The sequence below is a fragment of the Salarias fasciatus genome, chromosome 10 (genome assembly GCF_902148845.1).
Source record: "Salarias fasciatus chromosome 10, fSalaFa1.1, whole genome shotgun sequence".
NCBI lineage: Eukaryota > Metazoa > Chordata > Actinopteri > Blenniiformes > Blenniidae > Salarias > Salarias fasciatus.
In genome coordinates, this window is record NC_043754.1 from 5861315 (window position 1) to 5880227 (window position 18913).

An 18913-nucleotide genomic window follows, 5' to 3' on the forward strand; every position below is an offset into this window, starting at 1 on the left:
CCAAGTCTGTCAATAACAGGATGAAAAAAAGAAGACAGAGCTTTGGTGCACAGCACCGCAGTGATTCAGAGTTTTCCCTTGTGCACCGCAAGATTTTTAAAGCTGCAAGATTCAAATTAACCTCACACCGAGCCATTAGCCTCCCTGATTATTTTTAAATGTCATTTCTAACGTTCTGACTCCATCAGAACAGATTCAGAAATATCCACTGATGTCAGATTCATTCCTTTTGGACAAGCATGAAGCGTCTTATTCACCAGGCAAAATGTACAGAACAAGGTGGGAACTATCGTGAACGGTTTGTGGAATTTATCTTGAAATTAAGATTTAAGGTCCTTAAGGCGTTTGTTTTCACGCGTCTCAACTGAATCAAAGGAAAAAATTGCACTTAGATCAGGCGTGTCAAGTTCAGGGGCCACATGCAGTCCAATTTCACCTTCAGTGGGCCGTACCTGTAAAAGAGTGCCATTATTAACCATTATATTTAACTTCTAATGCTTCTTTTTTGTTGTTGTGGCACAGATTATAGGTGAACAAAACATCTATTTTTTTTGTAAAACCATACAAGTAATTAAAAAAAAAATCACTATTAGCTCAACTTTTTAATTACAATTTAATACCATCTGATGGAAAATACAGTGGATTGCCTCGGAAACGTCTCCTATAGCTGTTGCTTTCTGCATGTTTTTACTAATTCACCCGGACAGCACAGCTTTGAGTCGAGTTTGATGGGAAGATCAGGCAAACTTCACACATGAAGTGGTGAACGTGTTGCCCGCTGAACCATCGCAAAACTTCCAGTAATTCCAGTGACATGTAACGATATTTATTGTCTCTATCTTCCTTTCGAGAAACATTTTGGGAAAATGCCCAACTTAGACATTTAAATGACATTTGGAAAAATGACTTTTTCATTTACGCCCTGTGTCTGTGAAATAATCATCCTCTAAAATTCAAGAAAATGTGACAAAGTAAAGATAAGAAAGTCATTAAAAACATAAAATCATGCAGCGAAATAGATAAAGAAAGAAACATCAAACAGAGACGCCATGCGCCGCTACCCTCTGCCTCCTCTATTACCATTTCTCACACCCCTGTTGCTCTATTTGGATGCACCTTCCATTCCACTGCAACTAAAAAAAAGAGAAGAAAACTTCAAAAAAAAAAGAAGAAAAAAAAAAAGGTGAGGCCGCTTGTTTCCCCGGCACCCAACAACAATCCAACGTGCCTGGAATATAGAGAGCTGACCTTGGGAGAGCTGAACACCTCCTCTGGGTGCCAGAGTGCTAAAAACAAAACACAAGCTTCCAGCCAAGGGGCAGATTATTTCAGGAGGAGGAAAGGTGTGATGGAAAGCGGGCGATAGGAGGAGGATGAGGAGGAGGAGGAGGAGGGAGCGCACTCGCTACATGTGCACTCAGTACATCCAGAGGGAGACAGCCACCCAGGATGTTTTCACAGCTACTCCCTGCCAGTCTCCATCAGGGTCAGGCCCCCTGTTACTGCCACCCTGTAATCATGGCTCGGGTGCAACCAGCCCTGAGTGAGATCCAATCGCCGGAGCCTTTGTGCGCAACGCAACGCCGAAAGAGCGGGGGACGGGTTACAGAGCTGGCTTTTTCGGAGGAAACCAGCCCCCCCCCTGCTTTTTCACATTGTCGACCTGCAGGAAGAAAACCCACTTAAACAAGCCTGAGATTATGTGGCGTACATGTTGTCTCTGTTTTCTCGCAGAGTCAGGTCCATTAATGTATCAATACTTTTAAATTAGGCGGAAGGGAGGAGGTGGGTCTCAAATGGTTCCGCAGTGATTTAGATACATGTTTTAACCTTCATTATTGCGGCTGTCAGCGCCTGAATGACGTGCGGATCAATAGTGGCGAAAGAAAAGGAAAAACATCCCTCTTTCAGCCAACTCCAGTCCCACATGTAAAGACAGCCCGAGCTCACAATTCCCACAGTTCATTTGCTACAGCAACTGAAAAAAATGGGCTCGATTGTGTGGATTGTCTTCTCTCCCAGTCGTACATATAATGCTGTATGTGCACTATTTACATTAACAGGTTTATCAATAGTAAATGCACTGTGCAGATGGCGGTGCATATGCTCTGTGTAAAGAGAAAAATCCCGCTGAGTAAATTTACTGGTCTAAAACACCGCTCTGTGCTCATATAGTCGCTGAAAACATGCTGGAGAGCTCTGATGGAGCCGATCTGCACAGAAACTGCACTCAGTCATAATCTTTTTGGAGTTTTAATATGAATGACTGCAGTAATGCTAATTTAACAAAGGGTTTTTCTGAGTAGCTGTCAGGTCAGGGCAGGGGAGTTTAAAGTGTGGGATGATGGGCCAGAAATGTTACAATTGCAAATGAGACATGTCCAAACTAAAAATGCTGTTGGAGTTTGGGTCATGAATGCCGCTCTTTGTATCTACGACAAAATGGGAAAAATAAAACCAAGTTTAACAAAAAAAAAAGTTTTCTCGAATCAAACTCAATATCTGGAAGAATTCACAAAAAGAGATCTGCTTTCTCCTCTGGGTTTTAATTTAATGTTATGCCTGTTTACACCACCAGCTAAGGATAGGAATTGATAATACATTTTTCCAACATATTTTTAAAAGAACTGTAGCTGTACTCATCAGAGTAAAACATGTTATGAGAGTAATTCACTGCCTACACGTGTCCTTTATGCTCTCTTGTGTGTCAAGGATGTTCAGTTTTCACCACAAACTTTGTCTCGTGGCAGTTTTTGGGCAGAGCGAACGGCGTCGGTGGCCTTTCCTGGGCCAACCCTGACGTGTTTCCTTTGAACTTTAGCAGCAGCGTTTCAGATAAAACCATTAACAGTAGCCCACAGCGAGCTGCGTTGGAGGTTAGTCCATGTTTGTTGTGAGATTGTGGGATTTTTTTTTTAGGACTTTCTCAGATGAAGGGCGAAGTTAAGAGCACTTCTGTAGTGATCATGGAGCTAAGCTGCTGTTTAGTGCTAAAACATATGGCTTAAACATATGGCTCCTGTTACCCTAATTACGAGTTATAATGACTTGACGCTGATAGCAAACTGCACACCCATCAGTATCTTAGTTTACTTACCCTATAACGGAACCGCTTCCCGGTGTTTTTTGCCGGACCGACTCCCGCTGCTGTGGTCTTTGAGTCTCAAATACTTTGATATTTATTCACACATCACTAATCATCAGAAGAATTGATTCACGTGAAATACTTACAATATGATTTCTATTACGACGTGAACTGGTGAACTAGTTTTTGCTTTCCAGCCCTAATCTCAGTAGATTGCAGCTCAGAGGGGCAGCAGGGTGCAAAGCAAACTTTATCATTTTTTCAGAAATCCCATATCGATGAAAAAATCTCCGGTAATGACACCGTGGCTCAAGACCAGACGCTCTCCGCTCCAGTGTCGCATTGGCCTAACGCAACATTAGACTTCTAATGAGACTGAGATTTTTCCACTGTGCGGCCACGCTGAATGTTATCCTTATTAATTGAGCTTTAAGTGCGTGATCCATCTCGAGCGTGTATCAGATGAGTCAGCCCTGCGTGGGCTGCCAGCCACCGTGTAATTGAGAGATCATCATACTTGCATGGAAATTACACAAATCCTTCAGTATTTAGCGAAGAGTGGCACCTCGAGTATCCGGCATGTCCAGATGACAAGCTTGTTGTTGTTGTTGTTGTTGTTGTGGATGCGTTGAGGTGTGATCCTGGCAGCAGAAGACGGGCCTCGCTCGGCAGCGAGAGCTTCCAATCAAGCAGACAGCGCAGAGGGGAAAAAAAGAAAAGAAAAAAGAAACGGCGAGCAAAGGTTGCGAACAGACAACAGGAAGCATCGTCTCTCACTGGGTGCGGAGGAAAGGCGGGAGCTAATGGCACTTTCATTCCTACCAGCAATCAGTGTCACACCTCCAAAACTGAATATTGAATGTTCAAGTGCGCATTATCTCTTTGTGATTTGACATAACTGATGGTGACACTCGGTGCATGTGGCTAAACAACTTCACTTTGCATAATGACTAATTACTGACACCGTTTGCCGGGATGTGACAGTCTTATACGCCCTCGCAATAATAGCTGAAGAGGTTGGTGCCAGCATTAATACAGCAGCTGCAGATAACCTTCAGTCCCCGCAGAGGACTCGCACACAATTAACTGTGTGCTCCGCTGTCTTATCAGCTCGCTGACAAGTCTCCCTTTCTGCTCCCACTTTCTTTTCCCCCATCACACAATTAAATGATTTAGTTGTTTTAACTTGAAAGGAAACAGATTTCGTGGCGGGAACAAAGGGAACGGCTGCGGAATGGGCGCGTTAGAATAATGAGGTAGCACCGGCAGGCGCCCGGCCCACATCTAACATCGTGGAGAATTTCATTTGCGATGGGAAAGTCCTTTTCCCCGACACTTTTCAGGATGATATCTTCGCTTCGCTTAAGCTCATTACAGCTGAACCTGCCTTTGCCGGTGGAGGAGGGAGCGTGCGGGGAAATGTGTGGGGAGCGTTACCTGCAGCGACCCGGCGGGCCGGGACACGGGGTCCGGCGCAGACACGATTATCTGCGGCTGTCCCCTCTGGCTGGGGGAGTCCGACTGGAGCAGGAGGGCTTCAGTTTTCAGAGTGTGTGTACTTTCCATCATGGCTTATATTCCAGCTTCTACTGCTGAAGCATCACACACTGTTACACCAGTTTCTTCTTTAAAAATGGGCATTTATTTAACAGTGGCTCAAAAGAATTTTCTTTGATTGTTGACTCATCAGGGCTAAACTCAAACAACAGGTTGTCTTGAACCACATATCTGTGGGCGAACTTCTTGATTATTGCAGTTTATAATACTTCAGGGTTACTCAAAGTGAAACTGTGACATTTTGATGTTACAGGTTCAATTTGATTACATTTTCATGGAGATCAAAGATCAAGAACACCTTGAGACGATTTCTTTAAATGCTTGATCATCCACGAGGATTTGCTGACTGAAGGTCGTCACCGTGATCTGCTCGACTCTCCTGTTTGCTGATTGGTCAAGTGGACTCCATGGTATGAGCTTCCTCACAATTACCTTTTTGTCACCTTTATTGTCTCTTTGAAGCAGGGGTTTCAAACACGTTTTAATTTCATCTTAAGTGGAACAGACTGGTAAAATGGTGCCATGAAAACCTTTACAATCTCAGCATAGAGTGAATTTTAACAAAACATTCTGGTGCCCAATACAATGTAATGTCTGAAAAAAACTTCGCTGGCCTCATGTTTGACACCCCTGGTTTAAAGCCTAGTTTTTCTCCAATCGAACAGTTTTCACATGAAAGAACACGAAGCGTTCGTACCAGTGCAGTGTTTGGGGAACAAACTGTGTACTTTTGTCAGGTCTTACTAATGTATGAATGGGAAATTACACCATGTGACGCCACAGATGCCTCTATGTAATTGAAGCATACATTACATTTGCTTGCGTTGTTTATTTGCGCCTCGCACGCTCCCGAGGTTTTGCCGACGCTCACACAGAAAGTGGCTCCGGTCTCCCCGAATGTCATTTTAAAGTCTTTTCCTGATGAGAGAGCTCCTCCCCACAGTCTTCTGCAGATGAGAGATTGCTGTCGTTGAATATCAAGTGCTGATTTACTGTATAATAAATTCAGAGATGATGCCTCCTGCTGTCCCGCCACCTGTTCTGTCAGCCGAGAGCCGTGTCGCTGCGCACGCACGCACGCACGTCCACGGCTCGTTTCGCGGCGCACGCCGCTCCGAAACACAAGCACGCCCTTTTTTAACCGCCACTCGGAGCAGCTTGAGTGTGCACAACTGCCCAACTCCGAGGCTGGAGCTGCTTCTGCTGCTCTCGGCGATCAGATGTTAGGAGTCTGTCCGTGTGTCTCCGGCGACAGCGCTGAAAAGCCGTGAAAAATGAAGCCATTAGGGAGAGGAGAGAGGAGCAAAGTGAGGCCCTTCCTCTCCTCCTCGACCATCTCCACCAGCCTTATGAGAGCAATTCATTTTGATGGAAGGGTTGCGTGTACTTCACTTCTAGCAGCTGCTTTTTCAGTCCAGAACACGGCAGTAGGAACTCGAAACTAACCGGGAAAGTGAAAAAGCAGATATCTACACTCAAAATATACGAACTCTACCATTTTAATTTAGAAAGTTTTGTTCCACAGTTTGGAAAAATACAGAAAAATCATCTAATCTTATCCATTTTTCCATCTTCTACACAGTTTTGTCCAGCTAGGGGTGGAGCTCAGGTCACTGATCCATCAAGGAGCAAACGCAGAGAGAAAGACACAAACGCTACCAGTCATTACACCTCAATGCAATCAGTGCGTTTTTAAAAAGGTGTCTTTTCCTGTTTATACGGAGACGCAGTCGGAGCATTTTCAAAATGTTCCTCCTTGAAGCCGGTTTCAAAAAGTTGTCTTTTCAGTGCCTCCACTGCTGTTTTTTTATCGGTCACCCAAAACACTATGATATTTTTCTATTTTCACTTTAAAACAGCCCTAAAAGCACCAATTTCCCTCAGATCCATGAATTTTTTAATTTGTTTGTAGAAACCAGAGTATCCAGAGAAAAACCCAGACTGCTCTGAGCGTGGACTCGATCTAGAGTCAAGCAATTTGCCACAATCTGATCTCCTTAAACATACCAATAGTTGACTTTATATTGTTGTAATGGAAAAAAAAGAAAATCATGAAAAACTAAAAAAAAAAAAAAAGTTTTGAATCCAGATTATAGAAGCAAAAAGAATCGATTCAGGTTTTTAGTTTTATTTTAAAAACAGCTCTGTGACTTTTTAAGAGCAGGGTCTGAGAATTTCAACTCCTCTGTTGGTTTTTCCGCTCTGCGTCTGGTACGTCGCCCTCAGCCCGTTACAGTCTGCAGCTTCAGCAGTGGAGACACTTCTCCTCGTCACCTGCCTGCAGGCGCCGCTGGGCCGTTGACTCACCCAGCAGAAGCTGCCTGCAGCTCCGTCCCCGGCCGCACATGTCCGCGCGTTCTCCAGATCCGAGTCGTGTGTGTGTTTGTGTGTGTTTGTGAGGCGGGCTGCTCAGCTCAGGCAGAAACACCGCAGCCTGTCCAGAGAAATTAGCATCAAATGGTGCACCTTTTCCGGCTCACTGTGGGCACGGGCACTCAGCGGCGGAGACAGAATTCTGAGATGTGTATGTGGGGAAAGATTTGCTCTCAGCCGGCAGCTTTGTGCTTGTCAAACTAGAGTCTGGGGAAGATTTCATGTGTCTCTGCACAGTGAAAATAAAAAGATCCTGCAGTGTGTGTTCTTCGTAGGATTACTCACTGTGCAGTAACAAATTGGCAACAAACTCCGGACGAATGGGGCCTCTTACAGAGTTCTGACATTAAATCTTTACTATGAAGTGAGAGTGTGTGAGACTGCCAAACTCCGCTGGACTCCACTGCCCTGCCGGCACTTTGTCTCCTCTCTAACCTTCACTCTCTCCATCATCTGTCTGTGTGTGTGTGTGTGCAGACTCCTGTAATCATGTACGACGCGGCGAGGATGCCATCTCCGAAGGACGGCGCCAACGGTGTGGCCCAGCCCGTGGTTCCCGGAGCCGGAGCGGGACCGGCCGCCGGGTCGGGGATGCCGACGCCGACCGCGGCGCTGCAGGTTAAATCGGAGGAGGGCCAGGCCGGCACGGAGGAGGAGGAGGAGCCCAAAATGGAGCCCGTCCTGGTGAAGAAGCCACACAGAGAGATTCTGGACCACGAGAGGAAGAGGAGGGTGGAGCTGAAATGCATGGAGCTGCAGGAGATGATGGAGGAGCAGGGGTGAGTAGAAGTAGCCAGAAAGGTTGATTTAGAACCCATTCGTAACGAAGATACGGCTCTGGAACATTGTGTGAGACGCTCACTGCAGCCTATTTTATGTGCATCATTTCCCTTCAGCTGGAATATATTTAAGGCCCTTGTTCAGTGTGCCGCACTAAAGAAAATTATCTTATCAAACTCCCTGCCAAACCTGAATTAAAATAATTGGCAAGTATATGAAAGGATGCCTTCTGATCCTTCTCTCTGCAGAACACTGAAACTGAAATTAGGAACACAACGTTACCACCACAGGAAATCGAATGATCAAAATGTGTAGAAATATATAGTTGAAGTCGGAAAAAACTTCTTTCTTTGTGTTACTATCCTCTTGCCTCTCACAGAATGTGGCATGCATAACCAGGACTGCAAGACTGATTTGAAGAACTTTTAAAAACATCCAGAAAACAGATAATTACAGCTTCACATCCTGGTACTTGTCAGAACCGTCTCCATCTCTGTCTCTGTGGAAACGGAGGAAAATGTAATATTTCTGAAATGCTGCTGCACCGTGACCATAGCAAAGAGTTTTCCTGCACATGCGCCAGTAGACTGACGATGATAATCATGCTGCCTTCAAAGTGTCATTCATCGTGTCCATATTCTCATGGGACCTGGTGCCTTTATGGATGGGGATCGTTGTAATTTCCCAGTATAACATCACGATGTTAACTTTTTGAATGTGATGCACTTTATGTTGCAAATAAGTTAAATGACAGACTCTCTGTGAGCGATGTGCTGGTAGTGACCACAGCAGTCGATAGAGTGCCGAGGCAGATGGAGCCACTAATGGTCAGCTCTCCATTAACTGTCTTCACTCTACTCCTCATCTCACTATTCTGAGAAAAGTGTTGTGACTTAGACCCCAGAATATGAATTTTATGAGCCTTTTGTTTCAGAGCAGCTCAGAAGATCTAAACAATCAAGTGTTTAACAACCTAACTCCTGAATCTGCTGCCGTAGATCACTTTAGTGTAAGATGATTTCAAGTTTTTCTATCATGTAGAATATTTTTAATCATAAATTTATCTGTACATTCTGTAAAGTTTAACAACATTTAACCGATTTTACAATATTTAATACGCCATAATTACAAAGGAGTTGTAGAAGCTTTTCTAACAGAATATTTGAAGCAGTAAAAGCCAAATTCTTATATGCAGCCAAATCACATATCGACTTAAACAAATCAGTATCTCACTCGGTTGAACATGATTCAATGAATGCTCCAACTAATTGCTTTAGAGGAGTTGCACATATGAGATGAAAACACAGCTTTTTTTAATTTGTCTGTCAACTCCTCAAATCATTTTTGCAGGATGGATTACATAAACAGAGAAATTGAGTATTGGTTTTTGAGTTATGTTTTATAGTTATTGATGAAGAAATACTCCTAAGTGTGTGTGTTTTTTCAGTCTTACATTTCCATTTCATGCCAGTCACTCAAAAAAGAGAGTGAAATGTCAAAATGCAATATTTTGGCTCCTCATATCTCGTTTCTTCCAGTTGTGTTTCAGCCTCGTCTGTCTCATAGGAGCGTTTTGGTGCCGCAGCCAGCAGCTGCTCTCAGAAAAACCTCTGTGAGCGACTCTCTCAACTCCAGCAACTGAAGATAGTGAAGCATGTGGCGGATAAAAGCCACATATTTCCCTGAGGAGCTGATAGATAAAAACCCAACTTAATAGACGGTGAATATCGCCCCAACTTTGGCCAGGTGGGCCCTAACATGCTTCCAGTTCAGTGATAAAGATGTGTCGGAGTAGCCAGTCGTTAGTTATGGATGGAAAAAGCCATTTAGGACAACTCGTTTTTATCGCGGTTGAATTCACACAGGGAACAATGCACAATGTGGGCGTATTGAATAAAGTTGCACAATAAAAATATTAATTCAGGTACACTAATGTGGTATTTTGAAAGGTTTTGGCGCATATCATATCACATTTACAAATATAATGAAGAAGTAAGCAACAGGGACATGTAAGTCAGGGCTGTCAAACGCATTTTAGTTCAATTTTAATCAAATCCTCTGGTGCTTAAAACAGTCAAAAAAAACTTCACCTCCAGCTGTGGAGCTGGTTTTAACCCATGAGCCTGATGTTTGACACCTGTGTATTACAGGGAGTACAATATGGAATATTAGTAATAATGCACACACTTGAGAGCCCTGCATATAAATAGGATGGAGGATAAAATTCGAGTGGAGAACGGCCTGCGTCGACAGCTGAATCGACCGAAATAGAAGCGGAGCATTTCTCACAGATGAAACACAATTAGGAGAAAAAGTGTTGCATCTGAATTTAATAGGTGTTTAAATATGATGCCAACAGCAACTGCTGTTAAAATAAACAACGAGAAATCAGCGATGTTATTATCTGGATAAATACTAAAAAAGTCAACATAATAATCTATTTGTCTAATCGTATTACGTGCTGCCAAATATTGTGTTTGTCTCCAAAATGCATTGCTTTGCTGTCACAAGGAATATCTTTTACCATTTCAATTGGTTTTGAGCTGGTCGTGTCTTATTTTCTGATGGCAGCTGCATTCATATTTGTTTTAAGTGCTCATACTCGGTGTTTCGACACTGCTGCATCTGAAACGCTGATATATGACAGCAGTGTTAAAGCTCTGCCATGAGAAGTAATCATTTTGAGTTTTCAAAATTATAATCATTCATTTGTCTCTCCCACGCAGCTCCTCAGTGGATGACAGGCTTTGTTCTCCACATTCTCTGTAATTATTAAAAAAAAAGAAATATAACAGAAAACAATGAAACATTTCAATACCCCGCTAAACAAATAGATGTGACTCAAAAGTGCAAATAAAACTCTAAAAAGTGAAAAGTAGATTCTTTGTACTTCAGTGAGGAAAAAGGTTGACGGGTTTTATGAGTTTAAAAATGGGTACAAACGCAATGATGTGCATACAATATAGAGACAGCATGTTTTCCCACATGGATGTGGAATATCAAGCATGTTTTTCACATCGCAAAAGACGCTCATTTTAAACACATCGCAACAATCAGTCTGCAACCCCATCTGCATGATACAGCGTGAGATTTCTCAAAAGGAAGCCCACAAACACAGTGGAAGCAGGAAACATTAGCTTCATAGACACGATTGAGTCTGATTGAACAACACGCACAAAACACCCCCGTTTATTCAAATACGGAACGCCGCCTGAAAAGGCGAGCTGCTCAGAGCTGAGTGAGCATGTCAAGTGTCATTACCTTTTCCACTGAAACCGCTGTTGTTTATCGTTTCCTCTCTATTCACTTATTACGGAGCTGGTTGCAGTCGGGGCTTTGAAAGCTTTGACAGCTCTGTACCTGTAGGGGTGCTGAGTTCACAAGCTGCACCAACACATTATTTTCAAAATCTGCTACCTGCCAAAACGCCTTGTCATCACAGTATTGGAAGAGCGGTAGAAGAAGAAGAAGAAGAAAAAAAAAGCTACCGCGAAAGTGCGGAGGGAACGTAGAGAGGTTTCGTCTTGAAACAAGACTCCAGACATTCCTAGCGACAGCATATGGAAATTTGATCTGTCAACAAAACAATATTTTTGTTTCTTCCTATTTATAAAAAAAAAAAAAAAAAAGCCTCATTCTCACGAGATGTGGAGAATTAACATGCCGTCCAAGCGTGGGCGGCTGCTCTGATCTTGAAAACATTTGTTTGTCGGCGTGTGAAAGGGTTCAGTATTAGGTGAAGGGTACCACGGGGAGTGTTTTGGGCACAAAGTGGGGTGTTTCCTGTTTGGCCGGCTGCCCCACTTTACATAATTGGCATCGTTTGCAGTCAGCAGCCTGGCGAAGGATGCTGCTGTCGCCCTTCTCCAGGTGGTTCGCATCCTTCACATATATCTGCATCGGGGGACTTTAAACTCTCTAAACTGTCCTCGAACCAAATGTGGGAGTCACTGAGTGAAACTCCCACATAAGTGTGTGGAAAATAGCATTTTTATATAGATGTAACTTTGAGAATTGCAGAATCTGAATGGTGATTGTAAAGCATTGAAAGTGACTTTGTTTGAACAGATGGGAGCAGCTAATCCTGCTAATCCCTGCTCCATGGTAGTGAAATGTAGTTTAGTCACCACGATTCACATTTTATTTCAGGCATGAGACCGCGCTTCAATATCCTTCAATTTGGACTCCTTTTGCTCACAAATTGCTACCAGTAGAGTAAATTGTATCACAGCCATCACCAAATGTGAATCAAAAAAAAGCTCTGGGATGGGTTCGGGAGTGGAAAAGGCATGATATAAGTGAAATCCAAAGTCCAATTTAATGTGAGTTGATGCTTCAAATCTACATAAAATTGCTATCAATTACATAAAAGTGCAATCATTTATTAATTTTAGAAATTGCCTCTGGATGGGTGACGTGTGTGTTCTATCTACCACACACATCCAGTGTAAATCAAACACGATTTGTTTCTTTCTTTTAACTCTGCCTGAAATACATTGACAGATTAAATATTTATATGTATTCATGTTATTGACCTTACGGTCAGATTAAAATTTTAGTGTTGGGGAGTTTTGTTTTCAAGGCATTGGGTTTGTGTATTAAAATGTAAGGACGAGAGGCAGAGCTGCACCCCGACTGGAAACAAGCTCTGATCATGATCTGAACCGTAACTTGGAGGGAAGTCTGTACTCATCCGCCAGACGTTTCCATGACTGTCTTTCATTCAGCAAAGTGTCTGACAACTAAACCTGAGTCAGATTCTGGCTGGATGGAGGACATATTGAGAAATGATTGCTTTTGTGGCGTTAGTAATCTGGAGTGACAGGGAGTGAGAGGATCAGACAACCTTTGTTTACAACTTTTGTGAAGAAGGCATCAAAAATCAAATCAGTGAGGGATTTGGTGATTAAAAAATATAGATTTCCTCCGAGGAATGCCTGTTGGGATCAAATAGAAATACAAAAATAGGAAATGGAGTTAAACGGTGCATATAGACCTTGAACAATAAATAAGGAAATGAATTCGGTAGATAACTCCTCCAGTGCCTCTGGGTAGATAATCTTTTATTATTGGAGAGCCTGTTCATTTCATTTTCAACAAGACTCCTGAATAATATACATTTATGAGATGAGCAGCGGAGCTGTGGGAAATCAAAATTTGTCAAATATGTGTGATGGACAGTATCGATAGCTGTGTTTACACACACGCAAATCCTGAGAACACAAGCCGGATCAGAATGAAAGTGACGACTGGAGAACCACAAAAAAAAAAGAGAGAAAAAAATAACCACAAGTTTAATTAGTCAAGCTAAAGAATCCATCTTCAGCACTGGTGGGAAGCCAACATCACAGTGCAAAGCATTATGGGAATGATCCACTGACTGATCTAAATGATGCTGATAGCGAAAACACAAAAGTTTTGTGTTCACTAGAGCTGGACCTGAATATCTGATTATTGGGGCGTTGTGGTGGGATACGGATATTAATTTTGATATCTGAACGCTCGCCACAGCGGCCGCGATGCAACAGTACGCTGAAACTTCTCACTGAAATGGACCTGATGGATGGCGGAAACAAAACTGTGACTGCAGTCAATACTGCCTGCGTGATTATTTGGACATTCATCATTAATTGGGCCCGAATATACAGAGCACAGAAAATACTGTTTGGACCAGCCCTCGCAGTTACACTCCAGTGTTTAAGGATAATAAGGATATCTGTGTACATGGAAAAGGAAGAAAAGCTGAAAACAATGTCATTTTTATGTCGGGACATTTTTTTTTTTTTTTTTTAAATCTCTTGCTGTCTTTAAAAACAGCTGGAGGACAGATGTATTTTTTGAACCATTTCCATAACGTCCAGATGGTCAAACCGACCCTGCAGCTGAACCTGCAGAAGTTAGAATTTGTTAAAAATATAAGTACAGAGACCTGAAATCACTCCACCTTCGGTACGGAGATGTATTTTTACTGTGCTACATCCCACCTCCAACACTGAACTCTGCAACGCTCCCCTTTATCTCCAAATGCCCGCCGTCAGAGGGGTCGCCATGGAGACAGCCAGCGAGGGGCACACACCGACTCAGCGTAGTTTTTCTCATTAACACGACATCCAGCACCAAGTTAGGAAGAGCCCCATTAACGGCCCAGACTACAGTCAGCAATAATCCACAATCTCTCCGGTGGATTTGCACAAACACACACACACACAGACGCACACACTCACTCACACACTGCTGCTTCTCGCAGGCAGACTCCCGCCTAGCTGAGACCATAATTAACGATGAGCCCCGTGATCCCGTGTCATGTGGAGGAAACTCACTTTCCCACTGATACCTCGTGACATTTTGCTCACTTCGCATTTGTCTTTTACAGGAAAAGCTTGTTAATCCTTCATATATTAGGGAACGGCCGGTTTAATTGAATCAAAGGGAATCTAATTAGAGTTTTCCTTTTTTTTTTTTTTTTTTTTTCTGTGGGGTAAGTCCAGACAGAAGAGGTGACATCCACGCCTGAATACCAGAGTGTAAGCGTCTTCCTTCCTGCTGTTTGGGTGGGAGTGTTTTGATAAGGTGGAGCAGGATTAGAGGCCCCCCCCCCCCCCCCCCCTCTCGTTTTTCTCCCTCTTGGCTTGAGTGTGACGGCTCTTGTCAGGCCGTGAGCCTCATTAAGACGGCGGGATAATTCAGAGCTGCAGCAGATTGATGTCACTGAACAGGAGCTGCTGGTGGACTCTGACAAAAAAAAAAAAAAAAAGGTTGGAGAGAGAGGGGGGGGCGGGGACCTCACTCCTGCCATCTGTCAAGGTCCACTCATGTCCTGGCCTGGAGTGGATGTCGTTCCCGGTTTGAGAGCGATGTAAAAGGGCCATGATGCCTGGTGGAACAGTGCCGCGGCGGCGGCGGCGGCCAGCAGCTCGGCTAATGATGACAGAACACGAGAAGAGCCGACACATGTGCCGAGCCGCTCCGCTCGCTCATCCCAGCGCACGGCGTCGCCTGGCACACACATGACGAATGGGCGACCGTTCGGCCGCAGTGTTAAAGCCAGAGTCGGACTCGAGTCGCCTTGTTAAGCTACATTAAGAGGAGAGGAAGAGGGATTTTATTCGCCGCCCCTGCCGCTCCCATTTTTAATGTGCCTCTTTCAGCGAGCGAGCACGTGTGCATGTGCGCGGGATTAAGAGGATAGAGTGGGGGGATGAAGCGCAGGGAACGGCGAGCGAGCGCAGCGCCAGGCATTAGACACAATTAAAGATGGAGGCTGGAGTCTGTTTTCATTGTTGTGGATGGAAGCCAAGACCCTGGGCCGTGGCGCCGCCCCCGACTGTTGGTTCTGACTCGGGACACGGGGGAGGATCAGCCCGGGAGTGGGTGCCAGCCCTCGTCTCTAACCCGGCCAGCATGCACCCCCTCCCTCCCCCTGCACTCTGCCCCCAGGCCGCGGTCTCGCCGTGCCCCTCTGCAGCGATAAGAGCTGGATAAATGGTCCGTCATGAATGATGGCCTCACTGTGGGAGCCAATTAGACCGGCTCAGCGATTAAAGGAGTGTGTTGGTTCTGCTACCCGAGGCCCCCGTGGCACTCCCTCCCCCCACATTCAGCCGGTGCACTGAGTGCACCCCCGCTGCAGGGAGCATGGCCATTTTATGTATATTAGATTGTCTAGGGGGGCGTTACATACATCAGACCATTTATACATGACATCTGCGTGAAGGGGCGGGAGGCGTGACCTGTCAGAGCGGCTCTGAGGCGAGCTGAAGCATGACTGAAGCTCCATCAACAGCCCTGACCCTCCCGCACAAACATCTTCATGAACTGAATGTTTCGGCATTCTTATCCAACTTTCTGACTCGTAGAACAACACGGCCAAGCAACGGATTCACATCTCAAGGGCAGCTCTGCGTTCAAGGGTCCGGGCTGCGTTTCAGGGGTGTTTTTTTCCCCGTTAATTAGACCATAATGATCGTGCATAGTTTGAGCTCCTGTGGTGTCTGAGTCTTTTTCTTTCTAGCTATTTAATGAGCTCTTTATACAAGGGCTTCACTCAGGCTCCACTGCAGACTGTTGGTCTGCCTTTAAACACAGACCGGAGAAACAGACTCGTCAGAAGTATGTTAAATAAGAATTGCTTGTAACAAGTGAATTTTTTTTTTTTTTTGGGGGGGGGGGGGGGGGGGGTCAAGATCCCTTGAAGTAAAATAATCACTCTCAGATTTTTCTTGGTACAGCAGGTGTTAGAATGCACTTGGAATTCACACATTTTTCTTCTGGTTTTAGGAAGTCATCACCAGTGCCGTCTAGCAAAACCACTATCACACTTAAGAAGAAGAACAAATTGATTCAGTTATAATATGATTAGAAATAATAGAACTTCTATTGGCTTTATTTTCCCCTTGCAGACTTCTTCTGGCCTTAAACGTCATTTGAAGTTTGAACCACTGCCAAAAAAGTGACTGTGATATGTGATACGGCTTAAACAAGTTGTGCACACGCCCATGGAAAGCGGTTCTTTTCCAGAGGACATATCCACGGCGTCCTTGTTTGTTAGATTTAATTTTTCTCAAAGGCAAAACAAGCAAACATTTTCATTTGAAGTAAATACACACAGTTTGCTACACGATACACAGACAACCAATCCGATTTATTTTCCTAAATCCTCTGAGTTTATTCTTTGAAATGAGATGATCCAACTGTTGGCAGCTTAAATCATGATGCCAGAATGAAGTGGAAACGTTGCTTGGAAGGTTTTATTGTCTGATTTGTCTTAGTGGACCGCAGCATTGCAGAGAAGCTTGAAAATAGACCATTACATGCATATTATCAGCTTGTGTGTTTTGATTTCACAGTCACCTTGAAACAAATAACACTTTTAAATTTTGTGAAACTTTAAGGAAACCTCAAATAACAATCATACTATTTATTGTTTTTCACCAGTGTGGCGCTGTGGTGATCTGTCCTCAGTCATATTCCAGTATTTTAGATTCTAGATTGTATTAGGGGTGTTAAATGGGTTTTAGTTCAGGGCCCACATGTCATTTTGAGTTAACTATTAAATATAGAGTTTGCATTTGTTATTGTGCAGAGTACATGTGATGAAAATGTCGATATCCTTGCAAAACCAAACATTTACTACGGAAAAATACTACAGTATCAATATGAATTCAATTTTAATGAAACCTTCTCCTGCAAAATACAGCTAAATGTCAAAAAACTTCTCAAGCTGTTACATTTTGCATGTTTTTACAAGCTCACCCTGACAGCATGACTTTGAAGCTCTGAAGTTAGTTTGATACCAGATAGTTATCATTCATGGCAGCTCCACTGACGTCCCAGCTCGGCTCGTAGTCTTGTGTTGTGTTTACAACAAAAAAATCAGTGTTTTCTTTGAAATTTTTACAATTTGCTTAATATTTTCCTGGCCTTTTGTGGGCCAGGTTTGGCTGACAGGCCTTATGTTTGGCACCTTTGAATTAGACAATTGTTCATGGTAGGAATCAGATTTTTCTGAACTCCCAACAACACACCTGGTCCTTCAGATCATATGGCTCTGTTAACTCTCAATTATTACTTTTTATCAAAAATGTTGAAGCATGAGAAACAATGCATGCTTTGGAAAACACCAGATTTCCTCCCTAAATGCTTAAACAACAATACTGACCATCCCCGAATCTGGATCTTCATTTGGCGCCATTTACACACACATGCAGGTTGGCTTCAGGGAGGGAACAGGAAGCTTTAGTTTGTCCACAGCAAAGTGTTCCACCTCATCTATGCGTGCACACCACTGTTCTCCACCACTGGTAAGAGCCTTTTTAAATAATAAGCAGAAGATATTAGCCTTTGTGCTTCACCAAGCACAAACAAAAGGTGTGCACGTGTGTATTGCAAAATGAATTTCTGTTGTTTGGAAGTCAAGTAGAGAGGTCTGGCCTGGTGCGAGCCAGGAAGACACAATGGGGCTAAATTTGCAAATTGCATGCGGGTGAGTGCACACAGCGGAATGGCTTTTCCAGGCAGAGGAGTGAATTGAGACAGAGGGAGGAGAGCTTTATTAACACTCCACCTTGGTGTTGCTTTAGTAACATCTGCAGTGACACTTTTTGAATCGTCAGAGATGTGAGCGGCCTGAACCTTATTACGAGAGCTGCTCTCTGAGTCTTAGAGGGTTACTGCACAGAGCTGTCGCTGCTCTGATGGAGATTTTTTTTTTTTTTTTCTTGCGAGCCGCGGCCTGCGTCATAAGACGATAAGCTGCTATCCAAGAGGACTGAAAATTGGAGGGGAATGATCTCGGGAAGAGTGACCCATTTTATACATTGCCACTGCGGGGCTTGAAAGCCAATATATAAGGTCCGTGCCAGACAAAACACTTTCAAATCCTGTTGTTACAGCAGGTCTCAGAGAAGATGAGCAATCACAAATGGCAGATTGCGCTGCTCCAGCCATTGATCTACTTACACTAAGGTGGAGGTGAAGAGGGCAGCTATATAAAGTGCTGCTCTTTCTCTCTGGGCTATCTAGTTATCTGTTACCTAACCAGAAAATCTATGACTGTAGAGAGAATCAATTTGAAATCCTCTCCACTTGAGATAAAAACTATTCCACTGCAGCCCTCGGTGGGCTGTTTTAATTCTGCCCCCTGAAGAAGAAACGTGGGGGTGTTCAGGTTTGGGTTTACAGTGTTCCCCTCCGCCGTTCGAGCTTTCCGACTGCACCGGCATGGCTTTCGCTCTGCGCGCTCCGCTTCAGGATTGATGGCTGCAGAGTTTGCGAGCTGTGCAGCGGCGCCCGGGGACGACTTGTGGAGGGAGGGAAAGCCGCTCAGACATTAAGCACAAAGACATCAGCGGCAGTCAGAAGGAGTGCTCGCTCGCTCGCTCGCACGCCCCACACATCGGCGCTCCTCATCAAATCGATGCCCATCAGTGTAAGGACGGTCTCGGGGCCACAACTATTCATTTTCCAGGAAGGCGAGTTAATAGAGGGGGAATCTGTATGTGCTCGGAGCTGTCTAATTACTCCAATCAGCTTCTTTAATCGTGGTGATTTTTCATGGCCGGGGTTGTGGAGGAGGGCTGTGCTCTGATCGATGCCGCCCTCCTCTCTGTCTTCACCCAA

At 44.1% G+C, this 18913-nt stretch overlaps 1 protein-coding gene across 1 annotated transcript in view; it reads left to right on the top strand.

Annotated features, from left to right (window-relative positions):
• The first annotated feature begins 7471 nt into the window (after nucleotides 1-7471).
• The window catches only part of srrm3 (serine/arginine repetitive matrix 3), a 41532-nt gene continuing 30090 nt past the window's right edge, over nucleotides 7472-18913 (top strand). Inside the window, exon 1 of the mRNA XM_030100767.1 lies at nucleotides 7472-7794. Coding sequence (XP_029956627.1) covers nucleotides 7505-7794 — 290 coding nt within the window. The 5' untranslated portion in view covers nucleotides 7472-7504. The remainder of the gene's footprint in view (nucleotides 7795-18913) is intronic.